At 36.1% G+C, this 17,541-nt stretch overlaps 1 protein-coding gene and 1 pseudogene across 4 annotated transcripts in view; one reads left to right on the top strand and one right to left on the bottom strand.

The window, feature by feature from the left end:
- The window catches only part of SPRYD7 (SPRY domain containing 7), a 32,927-nt gene that overhangs the window by 2,850 nt on the left and 12,536 nt on the right, over positions 1-17,541 (top strand). For 2 of the 4 annotated variants that reach the window (XR_007188915.2, XR_007188914.2), the window contains exons 3-5: positions 380-546; positions 8,207-8,309; positions 11,945-12,676. Coding sequence is in view for 1 of the 4 variants with exons in the window: in XM_026493224.4 (XP_026349009.1) it covers positions 380-546; positions 8,207-8,309; positions 11,945-12,042 (368 nt within the window). In the remaining 3 variants the exon portion in view is untranslated. Of the gene's footprint in view, positions 1-379; positions 547-8,206; positions 8,310-11,944; positions 14,149-17,541 lie in introns of those variants that run through there. The other 2 variants (XR_003314407.4, XM_026493224.4) reach the window with 2 other exon arrangements.
- Positions 1,138-3,062, bottom strand: LOC125281786 (tigger transposable element-derived protein 1-like; annotated as a pseudogene).

Here is a 17,541-nt window from a genome sequence, read left to right as displayed (position 1 = left end):
TGTTCCAAGTATTTACTTGGTTACCTTGCTATATCTTTTAATAACCCTTTGAAGGAAGTATTGTTAGAATCCCAGGTTCACAGGTGAGGAAGCAGAGACAGGTTAAATACCTTGCCCCGATGACCTAGCTAAGCCAAAGGTTTAACCTAGGCTGTACAGCTTCAGGACCCATTCTTATCGCCTATGTTGTACTCTGTCTGTAGAGAACGTAGGGTAGTTTGCATACTACTTTTAAAAGATTTGTTTTTTTTAAAAATTAATAGAAAAAGTTTAGTGATAGTACACCACTTCTTTTAAAAACTTACACTCTGAGAAACAACCCCTTCTTTCATATTTGTGTTCTTCAGATTTTGGGGGCATTTAAACTATTATTTTTTAGGAATATGGGGTATTGGCGTTGCAACTCAGAAAGTTAACTTGAATCAGATTCCTCTTGGCCGAGATGTGCACAGTCTGGTGATGAGGAATGATGGAGCCCTATACCACAACAACGAGGAAAAAAATAGGCTGCCAGCAAACAGTCTTCCACAGGAGGGAGATGTGGTGGTAAGTTTTCTTGTGGAACTGTTTTCCACTGTAAATTATTAAAGTTGAACTGCTTTTAGTGGGAATTTGTGGTTTGAATTCCAAAGCACTGGAATTGGATCTAATGAGGTGGTATATATTCCAGAGAGAGCACTTGGTGTAGATACCGCTGCCTTACCAAACTGCTCTCCTTTCTAGAGCTGTCGCTGGCCAGGAAAATCTGCGTGAGCTCTTATTTCCATTCAGGAGAAAGAATGACCGGTTGGCTGCTTATCAACATCTCCTGCTTCTCTCACATCAGAGAAATCTTGGCCCACAATTTAAAAAAGTTTGCTGACATTCATATTAGAAAATACTAGGTATTTTTGCAACTAGAGATCTCTTAGAGAAAATGTTGACATTTATTGCAGGCATACCTTGGACATACTGTGGGTTTGGTTCCAGACCACTGCAATAAAGCAAATATTGCAATAAAGCAAGGCAAATGAGGTTTTTGGTTTCCCAGTGAGTATATATGTTTACACTACACTGTAGTCTTTTAAGTGTGCAGTAGCATTATGTTTAAAAAAATGGATGTACCTTAATTTAAAAATATTTTATTGCTAAGCAATGCTAACCATCATCTGAACTTTTAGTGAGTAATAATCTTTTTGCTCGTGGAGGGTCTTGCCTCGATGTTGATGGCTCCTGACTAAGCAGGATGGTGGTTGCTGAAGGTTAGAGTGGCCGTCACAATTTCTTAGAAGAACACAGTGCATTTTGCTGCAAAGATTGACCCTTCTTTTCATTAACAATTTCTCTATGGCATGTGATGCTGTTTGATAGCATTTTACCCAAAGTAGAACTTGTTTCAGAATTCGAGTCAATTTGTCAAACCCCGCTGCTGCCTCATCAACTAAGTTTATATAATATTTTAAATCCTTGTTGTCATTCAACAGTCTTTACAGCATCTTCACCAGGAGTAGATTCCATCTCAAGAAACCACTTTCTTTGCTCATCCACAAGAAGCAACTCTTCATCCATTGAAGTTTTATCATGAGATTGTAACAATTCAGTCCCATCTTCAGGCACCACTTCTAATTCTAGCTCTCTTGCTGCTTCCACCACATCTGCTATTACTTCCTCTACTGAAGTCTTGAAACCCTCAAAATCTTTCATGAGGGTTGAAATCAATTTCTGCCCAACTCCTGTTAATGTTGATATTTTGACTTCTTCCCATGAATCATGCATGTTCTTTTTTTTTTTAAGTTGGCTTCACGCGCAGCATGGAGCCCAACACGGGGCTCGATCTCACAACCCTGAGATCAAGACCTGAGCTGAGACCAAGAGTTGGGTGCTTAACCGACTGAGCCACCCAGGTGCCCTGAATCACGAATGTTCTTAAGGGCATCTAGACTGGTGAATCCTTTTCAGAAGGTTTTCAATTTACTTTGCCAAGACCCTTCAAAAGAATCACTATCTATGGCAGCTGTAGCCTTATGAAATGTATTTCTTAAGTAATAATAAGACTTGAAAGTTGAAATTACTCCTTGATCCATGGGCTACAGAACGGATGCTGTGTTAGCAGGCATGAAAACAGCTTTAATCTCGTTGTATATCTCCATCAGAGCTTTTGGGTGAACAGATGCATTGTCAGTGAGCAGTGATATTTTGAAAGGAGTTTTGTTTTTTTTTTTTTTTTTTGGAGCAGTAGGTCTCAACTGTGGGCTTAAAATATTCAGTAAACCATGTTGTAAACAGATGTGCTGTTATCTAGGCTTTATTGTTCCATTTATAGAGCACAGAATAGATTTAACTTCATTCTTAAGGAGCCTAGGATTTTTGGAATGGTCAGTGAGCATTGGCTTCAACTTAAAGTCACCAGCTCTATAGCCCCTAACAAGAGAATCAGCCCGTCCTTTGAAGTTTTGAAGCCAGGCATTGATTTCTCCTGTCTAGTTCTGAAAAATCCTAGATGGCATCTTCTTCCAGTATAAGACTGTTTCATCTACACTGAAAATCTGTTGTTCAGTGTAGCCACCTTCACTTTGGCTGGATCTTCTGGAGAACTTGCTGCCTGCATCTGCGTTAGCACTTGCTGCTTTGCCTTGCACTTTTGTGTTGTAGAAATGGCCTCTTTCCTTAAACTGCATGAACCGACTTCTGCTAGTTTCCTACTTTTCCTCTGCAGCTTCCTCACCTCTCCCAGCCTTCATAGAATTGAAGAGAATTAGGGCCTTGTTCTGGATTAGGCCTTGGGTTAAGGGAATATTATGGCCGATTTGATCTTCTAAGCAGACCACCAAAATTTCTCTGTGTCAGCAATAAGTCTGTTTTGCTTTCTTATTATTTGTGTGTTCACCGGAGTAACATTTTTAATTTTCTTCAAGAAGTTTTCCTTTGTATTCACAACTCAGCTAATTGTTTGGTGCAAGAGGCCTGGCTTTTGTCCTATCTTGGCTTTCTACAAGCCTTCCTCCCTGAGCTTAATCATTTCTGACTTTTGATTTAAAGTGAGAGGCATGTGACTTCCTTTCACTTGAACACTTAGAGGCCATTGTAGGGTTATTAATTGGCCCAATTTCATTATTGTGTCTAAGGGAATAAGGAGGCCAGAGGAGAGGGGGAGAGACAGGGGAACACCCAGTCAGTGGAGCAGTTAAAACCACATATTTATTGATCAAATTAATGGTCTTATGTGGGCATGGTTTGTCACCCCAAAATAATTGCAATAGTAACATCAAAGATCACTGAACACAGATCATCTTAACAAATAAAATAATGAAAAAGTTTGAAATACTGCAAAAACTACCAAAATGTGACCCAGAGACTTGAAGTGACCAGACACTATTGGAAGAATAGCACTGATAGACTTGCTCAACACATGGTTGCCTTCAATTTATAAAAAACGCAGTATCTGTGAAGTGCAATAAAACAAGATATGCCTGTATTTAATTTGTTATGAACTTAAAGAATTACAGCATTTTATTGGGAGTGTTGGTCCTCATTAAATTTAATCTTCACTTTGAGAACTCTTCAAAGAACTGGACTCAAAATCCTAAGGCTTGATTAGAGAAAAGTTTTTTTGGAAAGCAAGGGATAGAAAGAACTATATATATTAGGACTTCTCTATTTTTATTCCCAACTAATATATTTAAGTCTTTACCAAAGCCACCCTGTTGAAAATGTAATCCAAAGAACCCTTTCTGCTTTCCCAGTTACTTCTTAAATGCCATTATCCAAGAACCTTATACACTGGGTTCAGGCTATTAGCTATTGACTGAGAACAGAGTCCTAGGATCTCCTTCAGCAAAGATGTCCTTATACATAGAACCTTGTGTTCCTGGCTCTGGTACCAAGTTGAAAGGAATCTACATAATGAGGGAAAGTTTCTAATAATAAGATGACACAGACAGGATAAATTCAGGTTACTGAATTGAAGAAAGATATAGTATTTTGGTGAAAAGGAAGACAGATGTGGAAATTAAGATTAACTGTGGTCTGATCTTCATTTTTCTTAAAGATTTATTTATTTTAGAGAGAGAGTGGTGGTTTATTTATTTAGAGAGAGGGGCAGAGGGAGAGAGAGAGAGACTCTCAAGCAGACCCCCCACTGAGCGCAGTACCTGACGTAGGGCTCAGTCCATGACCCTGACATCACGACCTGAGCCAAAAATCAAGAGTCTGACACTTAAAAAAAAAAAGATACTTAACCAGCTGAGCTACCCGGGTGCCCCTGATCTTTTCTGCAATTTAAAAAATATGAAGAACATTTAGTTTTGTTGTTGTTTTGTTTTGTTTTTTAGAGAGGGAGAGAGAGAGAGGCAGAGGGAAAGGAAGAGAGAGACTAAAGCAGGCTCCACACCTAGCATGGAGTCTGACATGGGGCTTGATGTCACAACCCTGAGATCATGACCTAAGCCAAAATCAAGAGTCGGATGCTTAACCGACTGAACCGCCCATGCTCCCCTAGTTTTTAAATAGGTAAATTCTTGAAGGAGTTTTAGGGGGGCAAAAGTGTTTTAGGAGACAAAAGGCATAAACCATTTTTAAAATTTGCTTTTCCCTGTTCTTTTTGAATAGTTGGTTTTGTATTTGTAGATCATTGCCAGATGTCCATAATATGGAACACCCTAATTCAAATGGATATTTCTTGAAAGAGAATCTTGAAGTCAAGTCGATGCTATCAACCTGTTTACACTAAGATGAAATTCAAACATAAGCAAGGATAATCAGTAACAAATGTTTTTCTTTGGTGATATGTTGAACTTCTACTGTGTGTTATTCTTGCCTTCCTATCTCATTCATTGAGATAACTGATACCACAAATTGATGACAGATTTAAGAATGTCATTTTTAGTCTGTCAGCTTTATTAAATTAAACTTTGAGTTTTCATACCCATTCTGATAAAAGGAGGACTTTGAAAAAGGTGAAATATGTGCAGAATCAAGAAAAGTAAAACATTACCCTACCATATTACCTTTATATTCCTAGTTCAAACATTTGAGAACAAATTTCACCAAATTGCTGACAGTGACAGGAAAAGTAGAATGGATTTAAGACAGGGAAAACATTCTCATATGTGCAGAATTTCATTCATATACCATTTCCTAAAGAGAAACCAAGAAAACTAAGCTTTCAACATCTGACCAAATCATTATATTTATACAATAATCCTACAGTATCCACAGGGCCTACTACAGCACCAGGAAGGCATACGTGGCTTATACTTATTTTTTTCCTTTTATATATAGTTTTGAAAAGTGGAAATTATAGTCTAAAATTGCATTTTTCAGTTTAATTTTCAGAGAAGTAAACATTCTACATAATAATAATAGTAATAGCAAACACTTCTCTAGCATTTGTTATGGGCCAGGCACTGTTTTAAATGCCTGGCAGGGATTAAATTATTTAATCCTCATAATGACTCTATAAAATAGATAGTATTATTATTACCATTTCATAGATTAGTAGAAGTTAGGTAACTTCTTTTATGGAGGGATCCTGGATTATAATACAGGCAGCTTAATTACAGAGTCTGTTCACTGAACATGCAAACAATTATTGATAAATGCCTTGAACATGTCAGATATTTTGGTATCATTATGGTGGAATGAAACCTAGTTTCTGGATCATATAAAAGGACAGATTAATTTAGAAATACTTGAACTGAACTTTGCTAATAGGAGTTGGGGGTTCTTAGTGTTGGGATTTTGCCCTGATGCTGCAGGTTTGGCTTTTAAAATTTGTTTGCTTGCAGTAGGTTAGGCTGCCACCAGGTGGTGAAGGGCGCCTGAATTACAAACCACTGCTCGGAACTGCTAGATACCCTGTAAGGTGTTTCTATAAAGAGAGGACACGTTGTTTTTATGTAATTTTGTTTTTGTTTTTTAAAGGAGAAGTGTCTTCTTCATTACAAAAACTAATTCCAGCCATCAGTTAGCTTTGTTATTATATTTAAATACATCAACTTAAATGGAACAGAAACAATCTCTGTCAGTATTTTTTAACTATTAACAAATTACTATTTAACCCTGGCTTTGCTAAGATTTGAGGAGATTTTTTTAAAAGATTTATTTATTTATTTTAGCTAGAGAGCATGCACGAGTGTGGGGGGAGGGGCAGAGGGAGAACATCTTAAAGCAGACTCTCTGCTTAGTGCAGAACTTGATCCCAGGACTCATGAGATCATGACCTGAGCTGAAACCAAGAGGCTTAACCACCTGAGCCACTCAGATGCCCCAGGAGAATCTTTTATAGCACTTACCCCAGTGACTCATTTGGGCCTTTGTTATTTTAAGGAGAGAGTGAAGGAGTTAAGACTAGATCATCTGTAAGATCTTTTTCTACCTCTAAAAATTTTTTAAGTTGATAAAATATATCCACAGTCAAAAATCCTTGGAGTGGTGGTCTTCTTGGTCTGTGATGATTTTGGTATTGAAAGATCTCTCCTGGGGCGCCTGGGTGGCACAGCGGTTAAGCGTCTGCCTTCGGCTCAGGGCGTGATCCCGGCAGTATGGGATCGAGCCCCACATCAGGCTCCTCCGCTATGAGCCTGCTTCTTCCTCTCCCACTCCCCCTGCTTGTGTTCCCTCTCTCGCTGGCTGTCTCTATCTCTGTCGAATAAATAAATAAATAATCTTTAAAAAAAAAAAAAAAAGATCTCTCCTATCCATTCTTAATTCTTCAAAGAAAAGCTCTCTTTCTGCCAGCAGTTAGTAACTATAGTATAAAGTTTTAAAGAGAGGTAGTATGGCATGACAAGTAGAGTTAGTATTCTCAAGCCATACTGCATGGGTTTAAATCCCAGCTCTGCCACTTCCTAGTTCTGTAACCTTATATAAATTTTTTTTTTTAAGATTGTTTATTTATTTATTTTTGAGAGAGAACACAAGCACAAGCAGGGGAAGGGGTAGAAGGAGAAGCAGACTTCCCAGTGAGCAGGAGCCTGATGCGGGACTCGATTCCAGGACCCTGGGATCATGACCTGAGCCAAAGGCAGATGCTTAACCAACTGAGCCACCCAGGTGCCTCTAAATTATTTAATCTTTTTGTGCTTTAGCTACTTCATCTGTAAAATGGGGATAATAGTAATAATAATAAATACCTATCTTGTTCTGAGGACTAAATATGAAGTACTTAACAATAGTGCTTGGTACATAATACAGGCTTTCAAAGTATTTTCCAGCATTTTAATAATAATAACTATTTATTATTAGTTTTGACTTTTGTACCGTCAGTAACGTTCAGATATTCAGATTCATCTATTTTTATTCCACTTTTTTTTTACTCTTGTGAGCTATTTTTGTATTTTTCAACTTGATACTAAATACCAATTATATTCCATCTTAAGCACTAGCTTTACCTTGGTAATACATTTGACATATTTGAAAGCAAGGTAAAGAGATGGAAATGTATTTCTTTTCAGAAATAAGTTCTAAAAAGAGACACTTGTTGACAACTTAAGAACAGTGACAGGTGGTAAACCCTAATGCTGAAAACCTCTTTGTTTTCCCCCCTTAAGATCAAATTCTACAGAGAGAGAGCAGTGTGTTCTGTATGACTTTTAAAGGGCTCTCCGGGGGTGCCTGGGTGTGCAGTCGGTTAAGCATCCGACTCTTGGTTTCAGCTCAGGTCATGATCTCAGGGTTGTGTGATCGAGCCCTGCCTCAAACCCTGCATTGGACTCTGTGCTCAGCAGGGAGTCTGGTTCTCTCTCTCTCTCTCTCTCCCCCTTTCCTCCCCCCACTACTTTTTTTTTAGTATATGTGCTGCCGAAGCGAGCACTTCCTCCCCCCACTACTGTGCACTCAGGCGCATTCTCTCTCTCTCAAAAAATAAAATAAAAAAGAAAATAAAGGTCTCTCTGTACATGGCAGGCAGTACTTACATCATCTTAATATTCACAATATAAAATTCACATTATCTGAATATAATGCTAAGCGTCAAACTGTTCTCATTTGTTTTACCTCTAATGTGAACTCTTGGACTTTACCTGACTTTTCCTCCACATAATCACCACTAATTTTTTTTTTCAGCTCAGTTCAAGCAGAACTCTACCAAATCGTGAACCCGTAATGAAAGATATCATGACACTAATTATTAGTTTTTTCCATGCTTCCCAGTGGGTGCTTTCTGACTATTTAGGCTTTTTATGGAACACTTATTTTTCTACTTTTTAATATTTTCTTTCCTTCCTAGGGTATTACATATGACCATGTAGAATTAAATGTATATTTGAATGGAAAAAATATGCATTGTCCAGCATCAGGTATACGAGGGACAGTGTATCCAGTTGTTTATGGTAAGCTAAAATATTTCTAAATATTATTATATATATGTAACCTTTTACTTGACATTTTCATTAACTTTCTATCACTCAAAAATCTGGACAATAAGGACCTCTTTTATATGAAATGTACTCACGAAATCAGAATCCCACTCTGTAGGGCTAAGGAAGTTTTTTATTCCCCGTGTATTAAAAATGTTTTTCCGAATACAACAGTTATACTTAAATATATAATAACCATACTCCTTTTTTAATCATGTAGTCTTATGTTCTAGAATGTTTCAAAGAACTTTGCTGAATTTACAAAGCTTTTTCTGCCAGTTATTAGGGAGATATAGATAACCAGGAAATGTAATTGTAAAGAATATTTTGGAACCAGGGATGGGAATTTTATATAGATTAAGCTTTAGTTACCTTAATAAAATTACCTAAGTGTTAAAACTCTCCTGAGAGAAATTGTGATTTAGAATAGTTTGATATTGATTGTTTTGCTTTTGATGGTTATGTGTATGTATGTACTATAATTTCTGTACAAGTGCATCCTCCCAAGAATTGGGTTACTTAAGAGATGACTCTATACTATTTAATTACTATAATTTCTATTATAGAAAAATTCAAACATGTATAGAAGTAAGGAGAATGGTATACCATGAACCCTCATGTTCCCATCACCCAGCTGCAATTATCAACTTGGAGCCAGTTGGGTTTCATGTGCCCCCTAATGCTAATACTCCTTCTGATTTTCAGCTTCCCTCCTTGGAGTATTTTGAAGCAAATGCCAGACATTATGTCATTTTATTCATAATTATTTCATATGTATCTCTAAAAAATAAGGTGTCTCTTTATAAAAAATAACAAACATAAGCCCAGTGTCTTTATGCCTCTATTCTGCTTTATTTTTTATGTTATCAACTTTAAATCAACAGGTGCATGACTTTTCTGCCTATGGTTTTAGTAGATCTAAAAATATTTTCTCGTTTATTTTCTTTAAATTCTTAGATCTGAGCCATAATAGGAACTGATTATTAATTTTTATAGTAACTTACTAGAAAGGTAACAGTGTAGTGATGATAGACTGGGATGTCAGAAAAGTATATGAATAACAAATGTAAATATTTAATAATATGTTAATAACAAAAGCGTATGCTTTACTCTTTAGTTGTTTTCATTAGTCTTTTCTCGCAAAAATTACTTTTCAGTGATTTTACCTTCTCTGTCTTTGCATATAAAAGTTTTTTTAAGTTTCGATTTTGGTTAGTTTCTTTGCCATATCGGGTAAAGCAGTTCCTTTAGCTACTTAAATGGAAATGTAGCTTGATATTCTAAATAATTAAGCCTGAGAAGTGAAATAGATATCAAATTATACAAATGGGTGTAAACAATTTTATTCCAAATTGTCTCTTGGATTTAGTATAATTTTTAATGTAGTAAAGTTATAGATAGTAAATTACACAAAGTATATTTCATAAATTGACATTGATAAATCAGTAAAGTAAGCCAAGTATTTTAATGGTCTGATAGTATCAGAGATAAAAATTAAGCTTAAGGGGTGCCTGGCTGGGTTAGTAGAGCATCCAACTCTTGATATCAGGGTGGTGAGTTCGAACCCCATGTTGCGTGTAGAGATTACTTATAAATAAATAAATAAATAAATAAATAAATAAATAAATAAATAAATAAATAAATAGTAGAGCATCCAACTCTTGATATCAGGGTGGTGAGTTCGAACCCCATGTTGGGTGTAGAGATTACTTATAAATAAATAAATAAATAAATAAATAAATAGTAGAGCATCCAACTCTTGATATCAGGGTGGTGAGTTCAAACCCCATGTTGGGTGTAGAGATTACAAATAAATAAATAAATAAATAAAAATAAAACTTCAATTCCTTTACCTTTGTCCTCCATCCCATCCCTAATCCTAGATCCATCCAGTCGTTCATTTTGTCAGTTCTTACACACAAACGATGGAGAGAAGAAGCCATATCACACTGAAGAAAAGTGTCATTACAAAGTTATGCCTTCCAGCCTAAGCTCTCAACATTTGTGGCAATTCTTTTACATTTCTGCACATTTCAGACCTTCACCATACTTCTTGAATTTCATCCTCATTCTCCACAGATGACCTTACCTTCTACTTTATAAAGAAACAGGCTGTCAGTAGTGAACTCCACCTTCCCACTCCTGCCCTCCTGAAGCTTTTCTAGATCAAATCCAATCTTGCCTTCTTTCTGTCCCATCTTAGATGAAGTACTATCCTTCATGTTAAAAAAAACAAAACAAAACAAAAAAGCACTGTGTAGTCTAGATTTCAAACTCCCGAACTCCGGGACTTTACTTTGTCAGTTATTTCACTCATATCTCATGTAAGGAACCTCTCTTTTCAGTGCCTGTAAACATTCTGAATCATCCTTATCCCCCCAAAAAACCCTTCCTAAACTCATAGGCTTCACTAGCCCTGTGTTTACCCTTCTTTATCTGGCTGCATTACTAACAGCCTGCACTGCTTACTGTATCATTCGGTTGTGCTTCAACCCTGTCTGACTGCCTTTACCACCACTTCACTGAAACCACCCTTGCTAAAATGTCTAGTGGCTTCATGAATGTCAAATCCAGTACTTAACTTTTTTGCATTTAATATGACATACAAAATATTTAGTGATATGCATTAAATATATTTGTGCAGTTTTAAGAAGTAGCTATGAAGTAAACACTCATGTCATTACCAGAGTCAACATAATGAACATATTCATCACCCCTAAAATTTCCTCCTGTTCCCTTATAATCCTTCCTGCTCACCTCTCCCCACCCCAGCCCCAACCAAACAACCACTGATCTGCTCTCTGTCAGTATACATTATCTGAATCATAAAATTTGTGTTTTTTTCTGTGTGACTTCTCTCAGTGTAATTATTTTAAGATTGAACCATGTTGTAGAATGTATCAGTAATTCATTCATTTTTATTGCTAAGTAGTATATGTAGTTCATTGTGTGCTTATATCATAACTTGTTTGTCCCTTTGCCTGTTAATGGATATTTAAGTTGTTTCCAGTTTGGGGCCATTATAAATAAAGCTGCTGTGGAAATTCATGTATAAGTCTTTGTTTGGATATGTGCATTTATTTGTCTTTGATAAATGCTGGTAAAAAGATGTAGAAGCTGAGTAAGGCCTATAGTCTAGGTAATAGTAGTTTATCGATGTCAGTTTTCTGATTTGGATATGGTACTGTGGTTATGTAAGATGTTACCACTAGGGGAAGCTGGGTGAAGAGTACGGAGAACTCTTTTATTTTTGCAATCGTTTTTGAATCTATAATTTTTTCAGAATAATTTTTAAAAAGTAACACATCTTAATGTATAAAATTGAGAAAATATAGGTAGGCAAATAAGGAAAAAATTAAAAGTACTCATATTCACACTGTCTAATTTTAGTAATATTTTGATGTATTTCCTTTCAGTGTTTTTAATTTTATTTTTTATTGTGGTTATTTTTATCCAATAGGATTATGTTTTGTAACCTGGGCAGCAGATGTATTTATTCTTTTTGCCTGCTAATAATATGGTATTATGAAAAGTCTATTTTATAATTATGCATTCTTGTGAATTAAAGTGTTAGCTTCTAACTTATTTCTTTCTTTTTCTGTCTTTAGTTGATGACAGTGCAATTTTGGATTGCCAGTTCAGTGAATTTTATCATACTCCTCCACCTGGTTTTGAAAAAATATTATTTGAACAGCAGATCTTCTGAATGTATTTGTTTTTGAAACTTGTGTTTCTGCACTTTTAAAAGTGTTTACCATTTAATAAAGCTTTACCTGACCTGTAGATGAAAATATATTCTTAAAAATATGCTTGTTAATGTTGTTTAAGGAACCAGTGTATTCAAGATACCATCTGGAAGTTGTGATTTAAAATACTTCTGTTTTGTGAGATGAAATCAGCGTTTGGGGCAGTTTATTTAATTCTTATTTAAATAAATATAACTATGGGTTTGATTAACAGTATTAAGTGGAAATATGTATATAGATATTTAAAGGGGAATCTTTCTTACATAAAATATTTGTTTTTATATTAGACATGCAGAGTTGGGTGGGTTTTTCTCATTCTGAAATTTAGACCTCATTAACTGTTTTAAGTCTGCAGTCTAATTTGTGTCTGAGTGTTCTTTTTTATATAGAGTATAACAAAGTGATAGAAAATATATTATTGGCAACTTCTTTTTTGGTGATTTATTTACTGTAAAATGTACCACTTTTCTTAAACTTTAAATTGCTTACTTTGTATGTCACTGGTTTTAATTTGCTTTGTGAAAGGAGGTAAATGTTTTAGTAACTGTCAGAGCGTTTTGTTGAAGACCATCATGCTGTTACTTCAATAGCAGAGTAAGTAGTGGTTGATTGGTGATGTAGTATACACTGGCAGACATTTAGAATAGTATGATGCTTTAACCTTAAATGTAAATGAGATTAGTCTTTTAAGAACTTTTATTTAAATGTGTGTTTTTCTGTAAGGAATAATAAAATAATAGTAATTAAGGGATATTTAGTACTATATTAAATACACGTTCTTCCTGTTTGGTTAATTTTACATTAAATTCACTTCATTCTTGATTATTTCAGAAGTTCAGAGATAAGCGAATCCTCTCCATGACCCTGAGCCTCTGCCAAGTCTTCAGTAAAGATTCCTTCAAGACCCTACTAACCTGAACTAACCACTGTACACACTCTGGTACAGTCTCCTTTTCTAGTGAGCCAAGGATATGCACGTTTCTCTCCTTTGTCAACAAGGAGCAGTGTGTTGTACTAGAAAACAATGGGCTTTAGAATCAGAAATCTGAATTGTAATTTTGCCTTCTTATCCCATTACCTCCTCGGCTGAGTTCCTTAGCTTTCCTGAGCTCAGGTTCCCCATTTATAAAAGGGATACTCATATTTACTTGATAAGATTCTATAAATAGTTAAATAAGGTAATATATGTAAAACACCTGACTCACCATAGGCACTTAATAAATGTAGCTTCCTTATTGACTCTTCAGCAGTGGTTTTCATAGTGTCCTCAAACCAGCAGCCTCTAGAACTTGTTAGAAATGCATATTCTTAGGCCCTGCCCCAGACCCACTGAATCAGAAACCATTGGGGATAGCACCCAGGAATCTGTGTTTGAACAAGCCTTTCAGGTGATTCTAATACACGCTAAAGTTTGAGAACCACTGTTCAGGAGAGAATGATTGCCTACTATAAATTTTCTAAGGATTTAAGACTATTTTTGTCCCATAGGCAAGAGAATCCTGCAGTGTTTATTGTTTAATTGGTAGATAAAAATGTGACAACGTGCTTTGAAAACATAAATATACTTGAGTAAATTTATTTACGTAAAACCCAAATTTACCTCTGCAGATACAGAATTGAACTAACTATATTATTTATGCATTTTTGTCTGACTTTCTGAATCTTAATTCGTAAAGAACATGCTTACTTTGGAAAGCGAATTGAAATGACTACTGTTTGCTGTCTTTATAAAATGTTATCTACCTCTTCGTTATTTTTTTTAAAACCAACCTTTTTTTAGTCATCCTATTCTTTACTCAAGACTATCTTTTCTCCTCTAGTCATATGGAATAGGCACAATACTAAAAATGATACATGAGTTGTGCCATGTCCATGGCAACAGTTTCATGAAGTCTAAATATGTTTTTAATCTGAAGGTATCTAAGTTCTCTTAGGAAAATAACCTCCCTAAACCTATAACCTCAGTCTAATCTTAAGGAAGACATCCACAAGTTCCATTAGAGGGGCATCCTATAAAATACTTGAACAGTACTCCTCCAAACTGTCAAGGTCATCAAAAAAAGAAAGAGAAACTGTCAAACCCAAGAGGAACTGAGCCCAAGGGGACATAACAAGAAAATATAATGTGGGATCCAGGAAGAGAAAAAAGGTTAGGTAAAAACTAAGGAAATATGAATAAACTATGGATTTTAATAATAAGTATCAATATTCATTTATTGTAACAAATGTATCCTACTGTAAGATGTTAATGGGAGAAACTGGGAGAGGAAATATGTGGAAATTCTGTACTACTCAATTTTTCTGTAAATCTAAACTATTCAAAAAAATAAAGTCTTAAAAAAATTACATTGATGGGGCGCCTGGCTGGCTCAGTCAGAAGAGTATGGGACTCTTGATCTCAGGGTTGTGAGTTCGAGCCCCACATTGGGTGTAGAGATTAAATACGTAAACTTAAAAAACATTACATTGAGCTAGGAGAAATATAAAAATTAAGCCTTTCATGAAGCCATCATGAAGAACATTAGTACAGTATAGCTTAAATATTTAATGATAGCTAAATATAGGCCTAGATGGGACATAAGACACACGAAGACATGCATTTGTTCCTGGCCGAAGAGATGATATCCAATATCTTAATTCTGTATATTGCAAAAATCCATCTGTTCATACTAGTGCAATTTTCCATAGTTACACTGAAAATTTATTATCCATGTTATTTCAATGATTTAAATATTGCAAATGATTTGTAATGTTAGATATGTGAAACAATGAAAATCTTTTGATCAGTATACATATTAAAAGCCAGAAAAAAGGGGTGCCTGGGTGGCTTAGTTGGTTAAGCATCTGCCTTTGGCTCAGGTCATGATCTCAGGGTCCTAGGATTAAGCTCCACATTGTGCTCCTTGCTCGGCAGGGAGTCTGCTTGTTCCTCTCCTCCCTGCTTGTGCTCTCCCTCGCTCTCTCTCTCTCTCAAAATCTTAAAAAAAAAAAAAAAAAAGCCAGAAAAAGCAAACTTGGCTTTTAATTGCCTTTGGCTCATTTGTTAAGATAATATGAACATATTTTAAACTTGGATTACAGACTATTATAAATTAACTTTGGAATGGTATAATACATAATTTGAATTAGGGCTTTTCTAAATCATTAACAAAAACAGACATATGCGTGATTTTGTTGCTCAGATCTTTAACTGTATGTTTATTTTCTAATATAAGTAGTTATGGACAGTGAAAGCATAGCTGGAAATGCAAGTGAGATCTTGGACAAGTTTTGGTAAAATACATTAAATCAACTTTTAGATAATGCAAAAACACTAGATAGGATCATGAGAAGGAATCTCTAATCAAAACTAGAATTTCCCTGTACACAGATACAACCAAATATAGTACTCGTAAATGGAATATAATCAACTACCACTTATATTAATTTGCATTAATTATGCAACCTGGCAGGGAAATACTGTTGGGAGCTAATTGGGCTGTTCATGTGAATGAGTGGAAACATAATAGTAGAATCAATTAACTGTCGTTCTTCCATGTGCTGAATAAGGCAATTCCCCTTCAACTTGCTCTTTTAAAATAACTGGGACAAAATTATTGAAATGGTGGGTATAACACAGAATAATGCCAAATATTATTAGCAATATAAATGAAATCACATACCATCCAAGAGTTCTATAGAAATTTAAAGGAAAAATTGTCCCAGTATTGGAAGAAATGTGTAATCTGTAGTTACATAGGAATCATTACCATGTAGTCATTTAACAATTGGATCATCTATGCGTTGTGTTCCATAAATATTTAGATAAGATAGTCCCTGCCCTCAAAGAGCTCTGCTAATTGCAGTTCATAAGTTTGGCTCTAGAATACGCAAGATACATTGATAAATGGGGGGGAAAAAGTTGTTAAACATTTCTATGTTTAATATGAACCATTTAAAAAAAAAACACGAGTCTAGAAATACATTTTGGAAATAAGACTACAGGGAATTATCTCTTACTGTGGAATTTATCTGGTAAATTATTAGCTGATGCCATGACAGGCACCAGCATTAATCTGATCCCCAGACCCAGGAAAGTAATAGTGCTGGTGAAGCCACATATGGAGTAGTCCAGATCTAGTAAATACTACATTTTTAAAAGGATGATGATAAAACAGTGAAGGCTACCAGGCTGCTGAGGGTCTGCTTAACCCATGAATGAAAATGAATGAATGATTATGGGACTGTTAGAAGAAAATATTCATTTCGCTGGGCAATTGAAGACACAATGACTTGTGAAATGCTAATCATTATAAGGAGACTAGAGGGGCGCCTGGGTGGCTCAGTCAGTTAACCGTCTCCCTTTGGCTCAGGTCATGATTCTGGGGTCCTGGGATTGAGCCCAGTGGCTTGGCTCAGTGGAGAGTCTGCTTCTTCCTCTCCCTCTGCCCCTATCTCTCCCCGCTCATGCACTCTCTCTCTCTTTCTCTCTCGAATGGATAAAATCTTAAAAAAAAAAAAAAAGACTAGAAATAAAGCCAAAAAATTCTGTATAGGTTCATGTGTGTGATTCTCACAAATGTATTTCAGGTGTGTTTCAGATACTTGATCACTCAGCATTTGAAAAAAAATGGGTAGATTTATTCTCTGTTGCCCTGGAGGCAGAATTATTGGGAGATACAGGGAAGCAGATTTCAGTTTAAGATGGGAAAGAACTATCCTATTAGTTCACCACTAAAATTGCTGCCTTGCAAAGAAATGAACTTCTGGTCCCTGGAATTGTTCTAACATTTGTTTTAAAATGTAGGTTTTTTTAAATGGAGATACGGTGGGCCAATAGATCAGGGGACGAATGCCATTGAAAAAGATGATTTGTTAGAGTTCCCAAGAGGAAAGGGCACACCATGCCACACAGGTATGCATCAGGTTAGGTCAGGAGGCAGAAGGAACAAGGGGAAAGCATGGCATGGATCTTCATTGTGGGTTCCACGTGTAAGGCAGGGTAAGCATACTTAGGATTGGCTTTGAATAGTTTCAGCAGGCTGTGGGGTTTAGAGGCTGTTCCATGGAGTCCGGTACCTTGCCCTAGGGTGATTAGGACAGGGAAATATTGACCCGGGAGTGTTAAAAGCCAGATAGAGGAGGTGGGGCTCTAGATTAGTTGGTTTGCATATGAAAGGCAGGCTCCAGGCTGTCTCCAGGGATCAGAGGACGCCAGGTGGAGCTGGGTGTCACCTGTCAGCAAGGCCCCAGATGCCACAGCACCAAGAATACAGGACAGCAGAGCATTTAATTAATACACAGGCTGGATTACTATCCCAGAGATGGCGTAAATAGGGTTCCTGCTTAGTTAAAGGCTGAACTGATGTTTTCTAAAACTGAATTGTATTCATTCAGACTGTTGCCAAGTTTCCAAACAAGTTAAATTGAAAACAAAGAAATGGGAGACATAGAAGCTCCAGGGATCTATACTGGGATTT

The sequence above is a fragment of the Ursus arctos genome, unplaced genomic scaffold (assembly GCF_023065955.2).
Source record: "Ursus arctos isolate Adak ecotype North America unplaced genomic scaffold, UrsArc2.0 scaffold_10, whole genome shotgun sequence".
Classification (NCBI taxonomy): Eukaryota; Metazoa; Chordata; class Mammalia; order Carnivora; family Ursidae; genus Ursus; species Ursus arctos.
This window is presented reverse-complemented; position numbering and strand designations above follow the sequence as displayed.